The sequence below is a fragment of the Strigops habroptila genome, chromosome 5 (genome assembly GCF_004027225.2).
Source record: "Strigops habroptila isolate Jane chromosome 5, bStrHab1.2.pri, whole genome shotgun sequence".
Classification (NCBI taxonomy): Eukaryota; Metazoa; Chordata; class Aves; order Psittaciformes; family Psittacidae; genus Strigops; species Strigops habroptila.
In genome coordinates, this window is record NC_044281.2 from 8,439,930 (window position 1) to 8,459,688 (window position 19,759).

General features: G+C 37.1%; 1 protein-coding gene across 3 annotated transcripts in view; it reads right to left on the reverse strand.

Annotated features, from left to right (window-relative positions):
* Positions 1 to 897: 897 nt before the first annotated feature.
* The window catches only part of HIBCH (3-hydroxyisobutyryl-CoA hydrolase), a 45,063-nt gene continuing 26,201 nt past the window's right edge, over positions 898 to 19,759 (reverse strand). For 2 of the 3 annotated variants that reach the window (XM_030486803.1, XM_030486802.1), the window contains 7 exons: positions 18,929 to 19,074; positions 17,920 to 18,006; positions 15,899 to 15,957; positions 15,082 to 15,163; positions 9,569 to 9,688; positions 8,356 to 8,389; positions 2,249 to 3,333 (listed from right to left, as the gene is read on the reverse strand). In XM_030486803.1, the coding sequence (XP_030342663.1) occupies positions 3,218 to 3,333; positions 8,356 to 8,389; positions 9,569 to 9,688; positions 15,082 to 15,163; positions 15,899 to 15,957; positions 17,920 to 18,006; positions 18,929 to 19,074 (644 nt within the window). In that variant the 3' untranslated portion in view covers positions 2,249 to 3,217. Of the gene's footprint in view, positions 3,334 to 8,355; positions 8,390 to 9,568; positions 9,689 to 15,081; positions 15,164 to 15,898; positions 15,958 to 17,919; positions 18,007 to 18,928; positions 19,075 to 19,759 lie in introns of all 3 variants that reach the window. The other variant, XM_030486801.1, reaches the window with a different exon arrangement.

Here is a 19,759-nt window from a genome sequence, read left to right on the forward strand (position 1 = left end):
GAAAAAAAATAAGAAACCCTAAATCAAACAAAAGACAAACATCCCCCCCAAAAAACCCCACAAAAACAAGGGGGGAAAAAAGAACCCCCCCCAAAAGCTCCACAGACATTATTTGCCAGATAGCTGACTAGCAGATAGAAAACTGCACTCACTTTAAGAGTGCATTTAGGTAGATCTGTCTTGACCCTTGTACAAATACCTTGGTGGCTGTCAAGGGGAGTTAGGTGTTGCAGTTTCTCAAATCCTCCCTTTGAATGTAGCCTCAGCATCTGACGCTCTTCTGGGAGTCAGAATATCAGATGCGCTTTTGAAAGCAGCTTCTCCATCGGCAGGCTGCCACTGCATGGTCCAACAGCAGGCAGAATTACACAGTAAGATATAATAGTCTAAGGTTACATCATAGCATCCATACGGATAAATACTCAAAATTTCCCCAAGGAGAAAGTCACCTAGGTATAATTAAACATGCATCACAGTGTGATTCCATTTGGAGTACTTGCTGTGTGGGACACCTGCACTGCTTCCTCAGAAACCCATCATAACGTGCTAGTAACTGGATCACTCACTGCTTGTTATGTCCAACCGGTCACCTACCTGCAACCACAAAGCTTGTCTTCCCTCATTAATGCTGGAAGATTGCAGCAGCTTCAATATGGCCTGAAGTGCAATTCCAGCTGCTTTATAATGCTTTCTAGGACACTGGAACTTCAGGGAAAGCACGCAGCAAAAGGAAAGCAAACAAGCTTACAAACAACAGGGAGACAGCTTCTCATCGGGAAAATAGTCTCTTGCACAAGACACTGTCCTTAATAAATAATGCACTTACCCTTAATAAAATAAAAAAATAAATAAAATCTGTTCAATACTACAATCTGGTGAGAAATTGAAGGAGATTGCTTTCCAGAGTTATGCTGTATTTCTGTAATAGGCACAATACAAATGCGTAAGAAAAATCAAGATGGCTTTACCTAAATAAAATTACATCTCTTATTAGATTAAACTGTGCCACTTGTAGTGGCTTTCCAGCTGAGTTGCTACTGATTCTTTGACTTGATTTTGTGTAATAAAGGCACTCCAGGATGGGACTGGCATACTCCACAAAACCATTTACTTCTATTTAGGAGTTAAAAATACACTTGATTTATATTTTCTCCAGGAAACATAAGTGTAATCTGAGTGGATACAATGTGACTGACTTGATATTCTAATAACAGTTCAAAACATAGTAACTACAGCACAACTTCATAAAATTGACATTTCTGGAGTAAGACACATCAGTAGTCCCAAATAAAACACAGTACAATATATTTTTACAGTATTTTTTGTGGAAAATATTTTCTTGTGGACCAAATAAAATTGAACTTACCATCTGTTTGTATGACTTTTATTTTATAGGAATGCACAGATTGGACAGGATCTTGCTACCATGAGTTTGGGATAATTTCTGTTCACATAAATCTTGGAAGCAATTGAACATGCAAGTCAAAGTTTACTGATTCAGAAGTACTCTTGCTAAAGCACCTTAAGTCCTTTTCAGTCAGAGAAGGCATGATCCCTACTCCTTGGGGATTACCGTGTTTTTCATTAAATAGATGCTGAAGATTGCTCCTTTTGTACAAAGATAATGGAATGAACCAATTTAAAATAAAAATAACCATCGTTTAAGAATCTAAAGCATACAAAAATTTCAAAAACTAAGGGGGGAAGATTTACATTTTTTACAGACCAGAATGAGGTAGAAATTCAAGTCTTATTTTCAGAATTATCCTAAAAGTATTAACGAAATCTCTCAACTACTTTTGAAACTAAGCTCAAGGACTGTCTCATAACCATTACGTACATGGTAAGATTTAACTTGCAGCTGAAATTTGGACAGTTGTAGCCACTGTAAAGCAATACTGTCGATAATAAAACCTGCCCAATATTGAAAACTCCGTAATGGTTCTGCTGGAGCTCTGACTTTTTGATTCTCCAGTGCTGATTACTGACTATGTTATTGGAACAGAAGTTTTCTTCCTTTAGTCTCAGTGGTTCATCTTTATAGAAGCCAAAATTTGTTTTTGTGACCTGCCTATAACTGTATAAACAAGTAGGAAAAGATACTGATACATGATTTCATTAACCATGCAATCTTAAAGTTGAAGAAAGATTAATAGTTATGTGTTGTATATGCTATGGAAAAATTAATATTACTCCCCCCCCATTATACTTTTATCAAGGAGCTCTGATTATGTCATATAACCAAGTATTATTAGTATCAGAACCAAGCAACCTTTAATGCACAAAGGTTTTTTGATGTCTGTTTAAATTTTGATCCCAACAAATACATTCATTAGGATATGTTGTCTTAAAAAACCTACACAATCCATGTGCAGCAGATATTTCGTGTTTTCACCTGTTCATGATCTTCACTACATATTGCTGCATTCCCCTTTTCACAGATTTTCCGCCTATCAGACAGGATGTTCATGGGCACAAGCAAATGGGAACCCAGACTAGTGGTATAAACTCTAGGCACTTGCAGTATTAGGGCCGGGCTGACCTCTACCACTAAAATCATTCGACAATCACTAACATCAACAGGAAATGTGCTGCTTAGTGTTCAGAGGAAGGTGTGAGACAGTTACTTCTTCACCCCTGTAAGACCAGGAAAAACTACCTGTTTTTTAAATCATGAAAAACTAATTGTGCAGTTCAACTTAATGGCTTTTTTTTTTTTTTTAATGGTCTTACAACAGATAGAAGTGCTCTAGGCTCTGACAATATTATGATATTTGAAAGAATGTCTACATCACATAGCAAAACTGAATACTGACCAAATGTTAAATCAATAGAACAATTTCTCTCAGATTACTTATATGTCAGTCTGACCCTTTATTTAAAAGGCTACTTAATACCATGCATTTATCATGTCTTGCATTTTCCTTTGTAGCTCTGACTGTTTTAAACCTTTAAGTGTATTTTATTTTCATTGTATAAAGAATAATCTAGGGCACCAACTTAGATCAGTGACTGAGCCAAGAACGCAAAGGTCTCCTAACTTCTTGCTTATTAGGGTCATCCCTTAAGTCTGCTCTCTCCCCCAAAGGTTCCTGAACTAAGAGTTGATGCAAAAAATTAAATGTTAATCATTGTGTAAAGCAGTAAAAATAACAATTTGCCTTTTTAAATTTTTATGTCGTAGATTTAAGCAGACGTAAGTCAATAGGCTTGATCTTTATAGCTTGAGATCATTGCTTCCCAATGGCTTAAAACAATCATCCACAAACTCATCAGTGACTTCTTCTAGAGCAGGTGGCTTCCATCTGGGGGACTGGTCTCTGTCAATCAGCACTGTCAGGTGGAGTATAAAAACACAGAAGTTACTTGTAAGCTTTCTCTAATTAAGATGACTTTAGATTGCATCCAGACAGACAACTACAGTGAATACATAGGTAAGAAAAATCAGTATGTTCTCGAGAAGACAGATTTTTTGTAACATACATATTTCTACTCAATAAAAAGTCTTGAGTTGTGATCTGTCTGGAGAGGTATCTTGGGGTTGCCTGATGATACAAGGAACAGTGGGTAACTTCAGAAGTAGCACAAGCTTTGAAAGAATAGACCTCAAATTAGTGCTTTCTGTTAGACCTACTACTCTAGCCTGACTTACGCTTTTTCACATGAAACAGTATGCATGATTCTCCTTTTGGATAAGGGCTTTCACATCTCTGTAAAATCTGACTCTGCAGAATACAGATGACTCAAAGGAGGTGTTTAATGCCTAAAGCTAATTTAAACACATCATATAAACCAATAATGAAATAACTAATGAGGAAAGAGTAAAGCAGAGTATCTTTGTGGGGAAATCCAAGCATATTTATTTGTAAATACTGACAGATACTGCGACCTAAGTAAATTTAACTATGAAGATTTGTATAAGCTTAGTATGTGTGCTTCACCTGTCTACTAGTACATTACTGAAGATAAAATCATCAGTGAATGAATTTCATGTATAGCAAGAAAATACCAGTTCTCAGAAAGCATTCCTTGTACCATAGGAATGTTGAAGGCATGTCAGCCAGAACAGCTGCACTAGCAAACAATGGTAAGATGAGAGAATTTATTTGTGTATAAAAATTGCCAGTATGAATGGAATTCCAGAGGAGCCTTCCAAGCACCTTTCTGGCTTCAAGAAACCATAAAGGTCCTATTCAAAAACATGATTTTTTTATAATTTAAAAAAGAACAGCTATAGTAACTATGGCTTTCTAGGATGCACTGACTACCCAACATCCCTCCTCAACACTCATTCCCTTCAGATGTGTGGTATCAGCAACTGATTTGGAGATGCAGCTCTGTGTGTCCTGGGAGACCTCCTGACCACCACCACCCACAGCATACAAAGGAGGATGGGCAGGAAACACCTCTCAATACTCAATGTGCTGAGAACAGGGAGGTTTGTCTGTCTAGTTGGTTTTTCTGATTAAGAGTTCAGAGTAGGATGGCTCTAAAGGTATGCGGACAGAAGATACTCACAGAGAGTGGATACTTTGAAGAATAACGGTGGTTTTGGTAAGTTGTCATGTCTTTCTGAACAGACTTTGTGCTTGGTGACTAAACTAGAACCATCCAGGATGTGAAATATACAAAGGAGTTGGATTTCAAGTGTAGTGGAATGAATGCGTACCTAAAGATTGTGTCGTATCGGAAGACAGGCATTTATGGCAGTTTGTGGTAAAAAACAAAAGTGACTTCAGAATTTCTTTTTAACTATTACCTCTATAACCAACACTTGGAAATTGCCTAGGAAATAAATATTGTTCAAATAATAGCTGCATTAATTAATATTTCTGAAGACAAACTGAAGCTGAAGACAAACAGGCATCACAACTCTTAAGCGTGAACCTCCAAAGTGAAAGGAGAATCAGAGCCCTGCATCCCTTTACCTGCAAATAGAGGACTAAGGACTGCTTAGATACAAATAAACACTGATTTTTAAAAGAAACCCCCCATACAGATCAAAGCTGTACCTCTACAGAGAGTGGAATCCATGTGGGCAATTCTTTAAAAGAAATGTGCTGTAAAAGAATGATTTTACTGGGTCATCCACCTGGATAACTTGGTGTAAAGTTATGACCCTACAAGTCAATTTTAAACACTGTGATGTAAAGCCACTGATTGGTTTGGGTCAAAATACATAATTGTCCTGAATCAAGTATATCTATTCCATTGGAGAATGACTTATCTAATGATTTTATTCAACTTCAATTAAGTTTACAATCTGGCCAAAATAATCTTAATGGTCATCCACAAAAGCCAATACTGACTAGAGATGCTTTAGAAGGAAAAAAAAAAAGTCCATGTGTATACTGCTACAGCTTCAACTCTAAAACCAGTAGGAATTGCTGATAATTCTTCATTCTATAGCACTACTGTGCAATCAAGTCAATCCTTCTGTTTGGATTTGTGGCCAGTTTTACTCTGGTGGATAACTGAATGCTTATTATGGTCTCTCTAATGAAGTCTTTAATATTATGAGAGTTAAAATATTTGTTTTCTAATAGTATCTTGAAAATATTTCCTTTCTGTATTAACTCCTGTATATATTCTGTGTTTCTCCAGCTTGAGAGATCGATCACTACAAGAATGGAACCAAAATTCTGAAGACTTCTAAGGTAGGCTAAAGGATCTTCATTAAGATAAAACTAATTGAACATTAGCACTGTGTTAAGGGTTTGTTCTTGTGGTTTACCTTTTTACCAGACTTCAGTGAGTGTTCTATTTTAGCTTCATTCAGCACAGTCACAACGCTGATATTTCTAAGCACCTGAAATTCTGCTAGTTGCAATGGAATCTCTCTACCTACACACTGACTGCAGGGGGTTTGTGTGCCCAAGGTTAGGCTCACATCTGCCAGCTGCTAGCACTGCAGGAGAGAGGGCAGAAGCCATACAGAAATAACATCTTTGCAGGATCAGCAATACACAGAAGGCCTTTACAATTCCATTTGAACTGTACATTCCTGCACAAATAGTTAGGCTAATTTAGCAGATTTTTGTCCCCTCAGGCTGCTGAGACTGTAGTCCACCTGGATGTGTTTGAGCACTGACACTAAAAAAGACCGCTTTGCTTATGCAGTAAGAATAGAAAACCAAAGCTCTTGGAAATTATGCAGAGCTATGCATTTCCTACTTTATGTATTATCCTATAAATCAAGGTGAAAAATTGATACCTACAGTGTTCAAAGACCACACTTCCACTATATGGGAAAATGTTGCTGAAATAGGATCTGTATACTTTATGCTTTAAAGGATTTGGCTTTTCTTTAGTAGCCCAAATCACAAGAATTGGAGCGGAATACTGCTTGCCAGCATATTTTCAGTCTGGTTGAAAGAAAACTGGCTAAAAACCCAATAAAATTATGAACCTCAGGTCAAAACAGATTTAAAAAGCTTGTCAACAAACTACTTCCCTAGCATGCCTATTAAAATTACAGTTTGAAGCAGATAAAAGCTGGTATTAGAACCTGACCTATGGCTGCTGAAAAACAACCTTCGAAAACTAAAACCTGATTATTATATCTTAACTTTACTTTGTGCTGGATCCTCTTGTAGACAGGGTCAACAGCTGGCTCTTAAATGCTTGGAATGTAATGCTTTAATAAATTAAAAGGTAATGTTTTATTTATTATTTTCACTTTCATTCACTGGTTGATCCAGTAAAGTCTTAATAATCTTACTTCCTAATAAAAATTATATTCAGTACATTGTCGGAAAATTTATTTTATGAGATTTTTATGAGATTAGACCCAACTGCAAAAATAGTCAGATTCTGCACCATTCTTAAACAAGAGAATCTATTTTAAGATGACAACTCTGAGAGTAAGATATATGCAGTAAGCAAAAGTACTTCAAGAACAAGTTATTATTATTAGCAATCCCCTCAGTGCAGCTGGGTCTCTGGTGGGGTTTTTTTTCTTCCTGGTATAGTTGAGCGGTTGCTACCTCATCCTGTGTAAAAGAGAATCTTTCCCAACTGCTGTTCTTACAGTTTCCTTCTTTATGAGCAGTTTGTGTAATTTACTGGACATACTGACAAGCGATTTGCTTTTGTCCTCTACAACATCACCAGATGGTTTAATGACCTTAGGGATTACAAGTGAGAATTTGGCTTGGTGTTCATCTGACTCTCAAACTTTGAGTTTGTCACTTCATAAGCTCATACGGTGATTTAGAATATATCCTAGGAATAATCTTTGTAAAATATCCTTGCTCCCATTACCAACACAATGAAAACCATGTACTTCTCAACAGTATTTGAGAAGAACAGAACTCAACAGAATTTACCACACAATTGGGTAAATTCTTCAAAGGATTCTCTGCCAGTAAGAACTAAAGATTAAAATCAGAAACTTTTTCCATGCTATACAAACAAACTTTGCATCTCTCATCACAGGCTTTAATACAGTATTACTAATAGTGAACACTCAAACTAATATCTATTACTCAAGCAGATTTTAAACTACTTTATAAAGACAGATATTAAGAAATGAGGAGGAGGTGATAACATATACTTGAGTTTGAATTCAAAGTCAGATTCCCTCAACCCCAAAGTATTATTCATCCAAATGTCTTGTACCGTAAGCTCCTAGGAAAAGGAAATATTTGTGTTTTGTTTCACCTCCTGCTGTACAGTACATAAATAATTACTATAGTTTCTAACAGATGTGACATTGGGTTTGACAAACTGCATAGTGAATCAGCAGTAGAATCAAGGACAGAATCTAAGTCTGTCCCCTAGATGAACTTCCTGCGCCACTGCTCTACTTGTACCCTTACCTACCTTGACCAATGCTTTAAAATGCTGAAATATTTAAGTTACATATATATATTTTTTGATAGTAAGACACCTCTATATAGACACACTTTGGACATGGGAGTAGCCTCTGCTCTAACAAATTGCCATGTGAATAGTTGTTCTTAACTTCAAGTCTTATACCATCTTATAGTTGGCTGAACCAGCTACATGGCAACACTAAATCTGGACACACAAATGATACCCATAGCTACTCACTACTGCTAGCATTACATATATTTGACATTTCCCAATGAATTGGTGAAACCTTTCATAGTGCTGCATTACCATCTGAATAAATAACATCAGGAAACTGAAATTACACAAAGGAAATATGGCTGTTAACACTTTGGAAAAAATAATAAATTTTTGAGGAGTCCAATAAGCAAAAACTGGAGGAAGTGGGAAGTTTTCTCTGGGCTGTTGCTGGATGCACTTTTCTTAACCTCCACAGAAGCAACGCAACAGTGAGTTTGCATATTATTAAGTTTGAGAAATGTTTCTGGTGTGCATGCTTACCTGCTCGAACCCCTTCATAGAAGTCAGGGCCTCTCTGAAAGATTAAAAGAAGAAAAAAAAGCTGTAACATGACAGATTGTATTTAGCACATCTTTCCCTATCCCACTTCTGCCTGAAATGCAAGTTCCCAAGATTCAGTTAAATCTCACTTGTACTGGTCTCGTATCATCCTACTTGCTCCTTACTTATTAGAGCTCTATGACCTCTTGCTTAAATGCAGCCACAACTCTTAAAATCAGTCCGTTGAACTCTGGTTATCAGTCAACTTTCATGCAATGCAGCCCTCTCTCTGTTACATGTCAGATTTTTCTAAAGAGTTTTGCATGATGGGGACTGAGGCATGTAGGATCAGAAATTCATCAGAGAGAGGACAGTCTACAGGGATTGTGATGTATTCTGCATACTTGGAACACTTTGCAGTTAAATAGAGTCCTGGGAACATCCAGGGTTTTTTAATAAAGGTATATGTAACATTTAAATCCGTAAGGATGCTTCGCTAGCAATGGCGCAACAATACTAGTTTCAGGAAAGCTATGGCAAGGATAGTGGCAGACACTACACCATATCAGAATGGGATATATTTTCCCTTTTTTCAAGTATTTACTTTAACTACCACAAATAATCAAATACATAAAAATCTTATTACTAGTTTTGTGACATTTTAAAATAAGGATGCCGTGGGGAAGCTTTATGAGGAATTTGTTCAGATAATTCATTTATCAACTCTGTTCTACTGAAAGGATCATTTCCTTATATGTTACACAAGTACTCACCCCTTACTACAAGTAGTACTAAAATCTCTTCGGGGTTTTTTTTAATAGATTTATCACAGCATTCCTGAAAGGCAGTGATATACAACTATTCCCGTCCTGCTGATGGGAACTGAGGACTAAGCAATTTAAATAGGAAATCTCTTTGAGAACACCAGGGGTTTAAAATTACAGTCCAAATGCAAAACTTTCTATATTACAGCATTATCATAGTTTTCTTAACAAAAGCCCTCTACCATTCCCATTAACGTAGTCTCCTTCAAGCTGCACATAAAGAGATGTAACTGGAAAAAAGCGACAGCCTAAAGAACACATAAAAGATATTGAGAATTAAAACCTATAAATTGTGAGTCCTTGATGTAATGCGTATATAACTTAGTCTCTGATAAATGTGCTACCCCTCCATTGCTGGAAAGGCACAAAGGGCCCAGCTGCTTGCTTACCAGGCATGCTTGGCTCAGTCTGTATTCCATCGTGAGTACATCTTGTAAGCTCATGGAAGCACCTTCTCTGAGCTGTCTGAGAGTCAGCTTTAAGGATGTAGGTGACATCTTATTTATAGTCTGGGGAAGACATTAACAATTACTTTTATTCACTTCAATTCAGACACATTTGCAAGTCTGTCTTTTTTGCATTTTAAACTATGTGAAGTAAATGATGGCACTGAGCTCACTCATGTTATACCTATTCCTCCTGCTCCCTCCCACCATGCTGTCATACTAAAAGGACTTACTTACATAAACTTTTATATACAAGATCTCTGGGATGTTTGCCACTACTTGTGGAAAGCCTAGAACTCCTAAGGTCACATCATTTATGATCAAATTACTACTAGCCTGGGAATCTTATGCAGCTTGAAAGCCATTTCCAAACAGATTCTATTGAGAAGTGAAGGTGTGTGACAAGCAACGTTACTCCATTTTCTAATATCGTACACATATAGTCTGAATTGCTCTTACAAGTTACTGATGTTGTAACTGATATTGTACAGAATTTAAGTTTTATTTAGTACCACAGAGTAGTAAGGTAATAATAGTGATATCAGCAACAAACTTAAGGTGGTTGCTTTATGATCATCTGCAGAGACTAGACAACATACGAAGAAAACTGTGGAAGAAAAAATATTCAAAGAAATTAAACATAAATTTGTATCTGTCCAAGCTTTTTGTCTGGGATCAACAGATGCTGCAGTAATTTAGTCCTACATTGCTCTTCTGATAGGAAGCCTGGAGGTCTTGCTTTCCTCCTTTTGACAGTTACAGGCTATAAATATTATGCCACAGACAGGATCTGTTTAAGGCACACAAACAAATGCTGTAACTCTGGCTTTCATGACTATCCTTCAATTAACAGCGTGCCAATAAACAGTAGGGGGAGGTGGGGAGAAAGACTAAAACCTGGTTAAGAAAACAGAAATGAGCTTTAAAACTTACAGGGTCGGTGGGGGAAAGGAGGTATATCTTACTGTTGCTCATCTTTGTTTTCTTACTTCAAACAAGACTCTTTCCCTGTAAATCCAACTACAAGCTCTCTATTATTCACAGTACAGTAGACATTTCCTGTTAATTAGGGCATTTTTACCCCTACTGAAAAGTGGCAGATGGTAAAATTTGCCTCTTTACATTATTTTCATTGCAGACATTAGAGTCCTTACCCGGAGACTGAAATGGCAGGTTTCCAGACATCAACATTAACATTTTTTCTGGCTCCCAATTACTCTTCATCCCTTTCCAGACACCAGCTAATACAGCAGTGACCCATTTTGCCTAGTTAAGCTGGAAAACATGCAATTGCTATAGAAGCAGGAGGCTGTGCAACTGTGTACCTTAAAAGCACTGGTTCTGCCATTCTGTTACTTGCATGTTGACCACTTCGCTTGAGAGTGAATCTGGTTTAGGAAGAAGGAATGCTGGCTCAAACTGTAAACATTTCCTGAGTTTTGGTAAAGCTCTCTAACAATGAGCTGCCTTTCAGCAGATACAGAAATAAGCTGTACCTCTAATTACATCACCATGTAGGTCTCTGATGGAGAGCAACTCTTAACTGGAGCCCTTATGTCCTGTAATACGCTTGCTGGCTTTACCTTTGAACTGGACCTTTTCTGCTTTGAGTTTCACATTCTGTCATTTAGATTAGAGAGTTTTTACTCAGACCAGGTAAAATGGCATGCACAGTGCAACCAGATTGTTCCACAGGTGAAATTATAATGGTGAGTTCTTTCTGCTTAGAAAGCACTGAAATGGGGAAGATGTGAAATGAACACCTAGCTAGTGTAGTGCATCCAGTAGCTGCCTTATCTTGGCATATCAATGAGGTTGAAGGTGGAGGAGGAACTGCCATAAATCAAGCTGAAGGAAGAGGAACAAGGGAAGAAAATGGGTAGGTGTAATTGCAGAAAAATGAGTCACCAGTGTATCTATAAATAAATTCTCTGTACGAAGAGGGGGAGGGCATTGGTGCTAGGGAACAAGCCTGAAAGGAGACAGGATAGGCTGAAGTAGGGAGTACTAAAATGCAGTAAGTCTTCGTAGAAGTATTTGACATCTATTCCAGCGTTTTGAGACCATTCTGATTTCAACATAATGATCCTGAAAGCTACAAGCCGAATTTGCAACAGACCTGAATTCCAGTAAGATACTACCACAAGGTGACTGAATTAAGTGGCACTGATTCAATGGAGTCCCTTACAAGAATTAACAGCTGGAGTAGTGGCTGCATCCTTTGTTTCCAAGGCACATTAAAGTTTCTGATTAGAGTTGCTGAAGACCCTCGAAGAAGCTTTCTTTAACTTAAAGAACAAACAACAAAAAAAAGCCCTGCCAGAGGCCGAGTGTATCACGTCCCTCGCAGTAAATGAAGACACCCATCACTTTCTGAGATAACAAAGCATTTGTTTGTCCACACTGAACAATGGTGCTGGATGAGCTTTGACATAATATGAGTCTAGCCAAAGTACCGCAGGAAAGCTGCTTAAAGACAGATATATCACACTTACTGTCTGTTAAGAGTTTCAGAATGCTGCTTTATTCGAGTTCAATGCTACAAAGATACCATCCTGCTTCATTCCTGTAATCTCCTTCACCCATTGCTGCATCCCCATTTAAAGTTTCAGGAGCTAGTGTCTGCATCCCAACCTGACCAGCCGATCTGGACAAGGTACCTTGTAATTTTTAGTCCTGCACACTACACTGGAATTCATTCAGTTTAAGGCTATAAACTCATGAGGTATTAGTGCTCAGAAGGTGCACTGACCTGCCAAAAAAGCTCTCAGAAAGCATCATGTGAAAACAAACAACTGATACTTTTCAGGCTTTGACCCCACATGCTTACTTCATCCAATTAGAAGTGGTACTTCTGTCACTCAGATTAAAGCTTTTTGGCTCATATAAATCCTAAAAACAAAGTAATGCTATAAACAGTTTTTAAAATATTTTAGTAGTATGAGTTCAGAAAGTATGTTAGTATTCTAGCTTTCTACCTATTTGTAACTGGGTTCAAAATGTGATTTAAGTCGTGAAGCCACTCTCAAGTAGAATTTTAACATCTTTACAATCTTCTTATTCATGCAAACCATGTATCAGATATATGAAGCCCTGCCAAGCAGACATGTTTTGAAAGTGAAAAGCAGGAGTACTGTAGATCAAACAGAACAGGATACCTGAGGTAGAACAGCTCACAGCATCTTTGGATTATAGTAGAACTAGCAGTTCCATTTTGTTTAAAAGGTATCTGTACATCCGAGGTGTGGCTGTACCAAGGTGTACCTCCAAATTATGGTATGAGACTTTCAGTTAGGGCTTATTCCATGATCTTACTAATGTATATCATAATAAGTATACACGGAAACAAAGAAAATAAGAATACACATTGCTGTTACTGAATCTTTTACAGTCTATGTATTTATTATTTGAATGTGCTGTTCTTCCTGTACTCAGACACTAATGTGATATCTTGGTTTCAGAAAGTGACATAAGGGAAACTACTATCAGTGGAAATACTCTTGGTACTGTGATACTCCTAATGAGGAAAATTACTTGCTTCACACAAGTCAGCAAACTGCTACCAAGGATAACGTCTGATAATCTCAGACTGTCATGGTTTTTCTATGCGTTCCCTGCTCTAACCAATTCTTTGAACTCTGCTCCTCCGAGCAATGTGACAGCAGGCCAATGCTCTGCAGGTGTAAAATGCTCAAGTGCCAGGGTGCAAGCTACTATTCTTCCTCCAGCTACAATTAAATTTACTAGTGCTTCCCTAGTAAAACACAATCTCCGGTTTAACTGGCAAGCATTTCCTGGAGAAAGCCAGATTTATACGTGAATCTCACAAAACTTTTTTCACCCACAAATGCATTTTCCTTCTTCGGTTTTGTGGATCTTTCAAAGAAGAAATTAAGTTACCTGATCCTACGAGCTTACTTAATCCTACTGCTTAGCACAGAATGTTTGCTGTTAGAATGTTGTTTGCCTGAAACTTACGTACTTGTTCACACTAGTAAGCCTTGAACCTGATAGAAAATGTGGGGTTTGGGGTCTCCCTCCCCAAATTTCTTTATGGACAGAACCAACTCTTATTAACAGTCTCATCTCTTGAACTGAACAGGCAATAGACAGTTGTTCAGGAACTCCAAGGAGAGTCATTCATTTTTGAATCATATGAAAGAAAAAAGCTGCTATAAAGTACTATTAAAGACATGGAATAAAACAAGAAGCAACAAAAGAGCCTTTTTTTTTTTCTTAAAGTAAAAAAAGTTACACAAAATCATACCTTTGAAGTAGATGACATAGTTTTAAGTTCTAAATTAAAAATATGAAACAAATATACACTTCTGAACAACAAGGAACAAAGCCATATTTTTAACAGGGGAGATCTGAGTCACAGGGCTGCAGATGAAGGAAGTGAGTCAAGCCAGTTTGGATAATCAGAGCAAATGCGGCAGAACAAACTGGCTACTTAATGCACTTCAGTAACAAAGTGTTTTCAGACTCCTTGCACATTTTGTAATAGAAATTGTATTTTGAAAAAAGCACCTTTTAAAGGCTATAGTTCCTCTAGGTCTGATTATGTTTTGAAATGCCACAAAATTCTATGAAATGAACTTAGGAAAAGCTATCTGCAAATAATCTTGGGACAGGATGCCTAATGTTAATGACACTACACTATAAAATTATATTACTCTGCTCAAATGAAAGTCCAAAGATGATGGGTGTTTGTTTTATTACAAGGGCAGGATTTCTTCCGTAAGCTGGAACTAAAGTTAAGACAAAGCGTTTACTGGAGCAATACTTGTGTTCTATCCAATTGTAAGTAATATTTGATTAGTTACAAGGAAAACTTTTGCAAGGCACCTGAATACAGATACCTCAAAGGAAAAAGGGAAAATATGCACATTACTCTTAAATGAAAATAAGTTGCTTCTTGATTTTGAGGCTGAAGTGTGTATTAAGTGTGTAGTATTACTGTAGACCAAGTAGTGACTACGACACTCAGAAATGCATTAAAAAGATCAAAAAAACCCTCTGTGCTGATAAGTTGCTTGTTGCTTACCAAAACGAGATATCTAGAATGGAAGAAAAAGAACAATATTGTTCTGGCACTGTTTTATTCCAAACCTTGATAAAAATATGAGCAGCTATAAAAGGAACCTTAGTCACCAATAGCTCCCTGATTGTAGGAAGGGGAAAAGGGAAAGGGAGTGAGTTTGAGTTTTTTTACTAGATGACAATTTTATGCAACCTATGATGGTATTCACATTTTACAGAGGAATATTCTTGTCTGAGTAGAACTACTGACAGGCCCACAGGACTAATGTGAGAAGCCGAGGATCTCAGTCCAGTGGCCTATTGGTGTTATGTAGTATTAGTTATGAAAGTAAGGTGACTAAAATCAGCCCCATAGAGAGAAAAAAGTACAGAACCAGACTTAAAGCCTCTAATAAAAATAGTACAGATGTTACCTCTAGCTGCTCAATGGCAAAAGGAGAACCATCTTGCTTTAAATTTTTAACAATTTCTTCCATGCTATTTGCTGAAAAAAGCCTGAAAGAAAAAAGGTAATGAGTGAACTGCTTCAGCCTTCCTCTTCCCTGTGAAGTGCTAGTAACACTGAACTTCGAAACACAGTAACAAGCTTATTTGGCTTTTCTTAGCAATGTGTTCCCTGCTGTTCAGTTTTATGTAACTCTTCCTTTACAAATCTCCAGCATTTCAATAAGCCTCACTTGCAAACTCTATTTATCCAGAAACTTCAGTTACTACCATCAGTCTTACCTGTATTTTTGTAACACATCAAATGTTTAGGTATCAGCTCCATTCTACTGGTTTGGTGTCAGCATATTTTGTCTCTGTGCTGCCATACTTCAGGAGTTTTAGCTGCTTATCACTCGCTTATTTCTCCCTCCCTTTCTGAGAACACAGATGTTCCAAACAATCATAGAAATGGCCTTATATCAATGAGTATAAGAGCACTACATATAATTCCCTGTCCAACTGAACAATTCTTCTCTTAAATGCCCATCCAGTTTCTATAGAAATTCATTTTAATGTGTATCAGGGTAGTTGCTTAATATAATGGTGTATGAATCGGGCAAATATGCTTGAGTATTTAGCATACTGCTATGAGACTCAGATAAAGCTCTCTAAAAACAAGAAAGTTTAAATTACTAACTTGAATGCCATTTCTATCACCTTATCTGTGGAACACTGATACTGTTAGAGGATTTAACTTCATGCTCTCTATCCAAAAGATGAAAAAGAAGAAAGATTCCTGAATACCTGTTAATCTTCTCCATATGTTCATCAAGTACAAAATCCTTTTCTTGATCAACTCTGCTCTATTGAAAAAGCAAATACATATTTTACTTGGATATTTTAGAACGAAAACCTTATCAGTACTGAAAAATTTCAATTACTCGTGTTACAAAAATAATAAATATTCATAACACACTGACATTTTTAATGAATTACAATTTCACAGTGTGTATAAATGAACTTGATGCTTTATCTTGTAAACGTTAAAGATGTCACCTCAACGTAGTGCTCGCTCAGAGCTACTATATATGCCTACTTGGGTGGTTATCTCGAACACAAGTAATCATGATTATTCTATCAATACATTTCTATAATACACACTAAGAAAGCTAGTGTAGATACATCTACTAAAAAGCTGAGGGGTTTTAAATATTGTAACTAAAAGTATACAGCATGCATGCATGTATGTATTCAGAAAAACAACCAAACAAAACCACCACAAGCAAAACAACACAACCTGCATTTTCTTCCTTAGCTTTTCTCTCTACTTTGACAAAATTTTATTTAGACAAAGAGAGTGTAAAAGATCTGTTGGCCTTATGTGGAAAGGCTGTCAGATGTTTCATATCTTTTGGCATTTAGGGATTTAGGACATAAGCAGATTTTTTCAGTAACAGCAGCAGAAACTGAGAAAGGTTCCCTGTCACTTCGGCTCTGATAACTAAAAATACACTGCTTCCTTTTCCATTCAGTGTCATTTTGTAAAGTAGTATACTGTAACATATAATCGCTCCTATTTCGCAGCTTTCTATTTTGTCAAAATAAGCTAATTCCCATAGTAGTACTGATTATCCCATTTATTTTTCTAATTAATCTTAACATATTAACTTAGTAATGCCAAAACAGAAATAACAAGGGTAGACACCACTCGCTTCAAAGCTTAACAACTGGGGGGTAATACTCAATTTGACTGAATACATTGAATCTTGATTTGATTCCAGAAGTTTCCTTTCCTTTGAAATAAAATTACATTGCACATCTAAACAGCTAACTAAATAGCTACTGAATAAACCTACTGTAAAGCGAAATCTTTTATTTTCATGACCATTGTTACACGGGCCTAATAAAAATACTAATTATGTATTATCAATAAGTTACATTCACTTGCAAAATCAAATGGAGAACTATGGGTTTGTCCACTGGGAAAACAGCACCTTTCTCCCATTGGAAATACTGCTTTAAGACTTCAGATGCTTTCCCTACAATGTGTCTGCACTCTTGTAATACTTATCCTATCGCTAACTCCTGTGCTTATGCAGTCTTTCCATTATCTCAGGTTTACAAACATATAAAATATTTGAGAAACTAAAGGAACAACTTGAGTCTTTAAATTCAGGCTTCAAATCTGGACTGCAGATGGTCTGCATCAAAATAATGCTAAAATTTGTCAACTGCATCAAGCTAGAAAAACATTTCTTCAGGTTTATAAAGTTTCTGGGATGAAAATATAACATCACTTCCAAGTGAGCAGTGTGGCATTTACTAACTGGCATTATAACTTCTGCGGCCTTTGGATTAGGCCAATAGTTCCACCCCTACCATTTGTGTTTGTCAGAATCCCTGAATTTTAGGCTAACTCCCCAGATTGCACTTGCCATCATGAACAACTCCCACTCTGCTAGTGGCTATCTAGTTTGCCTTCTGCAAAGCATGCTAGAAATCTAAGGATAATGGGAGGGGGTGGAAATGAAGCAGCAATATATTTTCTGCATCATCATGCTCCTGGCTGGAAGTTTACTTACACGCATAGAAAGAGAGTGAGATGATCACAGTAGGAGTTTGAGAGGTATCCAAAATGAATAAAAAGTGAAGGACTTTTAATTTTGACCATTGCTGGCATTAGGGCTACAAATGTGTATTTTGTAGCGTGAAGAATTTGTAAACTCATTTTTTAACCATAAAACAAATGATCGTGGATAAAAAAGAATTCGTATTTACATATATTTAACAATTCTGCTTGACTTTTGGTAACTGATCAGATTTACCTTCATGTGGTAGGAATTCAATAACTCTGCAATATTTTCTGTTGAAGAAGATTTCAGGGCTATCAGGTCTTTCTCTAAGGCAGGTAGCTATTAAAAAGAAGATTTAATTAAAAATAAGTAAGCTAAAATGTACTACTCAGATTATTACTGCTATAGTAATAGTACTATATAGTATATATGTACAGAAGCACACACCTTCAACCCCCGCAACTTTCAGAGACATCTCAAACAGGTACCAAGTAATACAAGGAGCCAGAATTCACTTTTTAGTGTTGAACCATATGGATATAATGACATCTGCAGTGATCAGCAAACAACTCTACTTCCAAAGCAGAGTCCCAGGGCAGTGCTACAGCCGCAGCAGGTAAAGCCAGCCTACAACGGTCTGAAAGGAAAGAGCAGGAGCCTGGCAACCATGCTACGCTCAAAATAGTATCTAACCAGCTGCACAATGACAGCCATGAGAGTTTCCACAGAGAAGGAAAGCAAGTCATTGTTTCTCCTTCACTTTTGTCCTTGCAAATTGCATTATGACTCTGACTTATCAAATATACTAATTTCTACAATTTGTTACAGCCACTGTAAGAACAAATAGGATATCTGTTAAGGAGACTGATTATGATCACATAATAGGTGTTACTTAGATTAAAAACTTTGTGGTTGTATAAATTATCTCTATTTTCAGGCACTGTTGTCTAAATTGTACAATTTTCCAAGCACCTTCAGTTATGCTCAGTAAATCATGCCAGTAAATCATGCCCTTCAACAGAAGATTCATGAAGACAGCAACATTTGCTCCCTCTTCCAAGCAAAGCTGTCACTAGCTGGCAAGTGTTATAATGACAGATTGAGAGTATCTTATGATCCCCGTTCACAATGCATGCCCAGCTAATATAATTGCGCCTCTGCATACACTCAAGTTGGTAAAAGTATACTGGTGTGCTACACAGTTCAGATTTGTCATTATAGTTGTAGGCTGCACCCTTGCTAGCACTGGTTATCAGCTTACCTTTTCGGATTCAACAAAATGCGTAGCAATGCCAGCTTTTAGTACATCTCTCCCTTTCAGCCGGAATCCTGTTAGTGCAAGGTAGTAGCCAATCTTTCCTGATAGTCTTGGCAAGAAATATCCTCCGCCTACATCAGGAAAAAGGCCTGTAATAAACAAAACAACACAAAAATTTGAAGGGAGAAGACCTTGTCCAATCATGCGTGTAACTTAGTAGTTATTTCTTCTTGTCTTACTTTCATCTCTCTGACATAGGCAGAGCTCTCTCACCTGTTTCCCCTTGACTTGGTTTGACATTTCCCTGCCATCAAACCTCTTCCTAAAAGCGAACTCTTGAACACCTTCCAAACTGCATCCTCTCCACTGGCACATAATTTACAAACATACACCAAACAATAGTGGTAATTCTATTTGCCAACAATTTTTGAGCCATTTTCAAATGCCTGAACAATCAAGCTTGCTCTCAGCAAAAAACAGAAGCAACACTAAGAATTGTGAAATAATCTGTGCAAACTCAAACATGATGCTGGCTTTCTCTCTGAAGTCTTTCATTACAATACAAACGTCAAACAATGACAAAGTGCCTCTTGCACAGCTGAGTTTGAACCATTTCGGGGGCTGAGAATTCATTAATAGATCAACAATATTGCCATGGTGCCTTCAGGGTGGAGGCACGAGATGCTGAGCTAAAACCTGGCTCTTTGACAGGACTATGACTAACTTGCAATTTTAAAAAATTATAAAACTTCCCAACTCAGTGACTGAAAACTTCCCAACTTAATGACTGAAATTCGTATTTTCTAAATCTACAGAATAGGGTAACCTTAACCA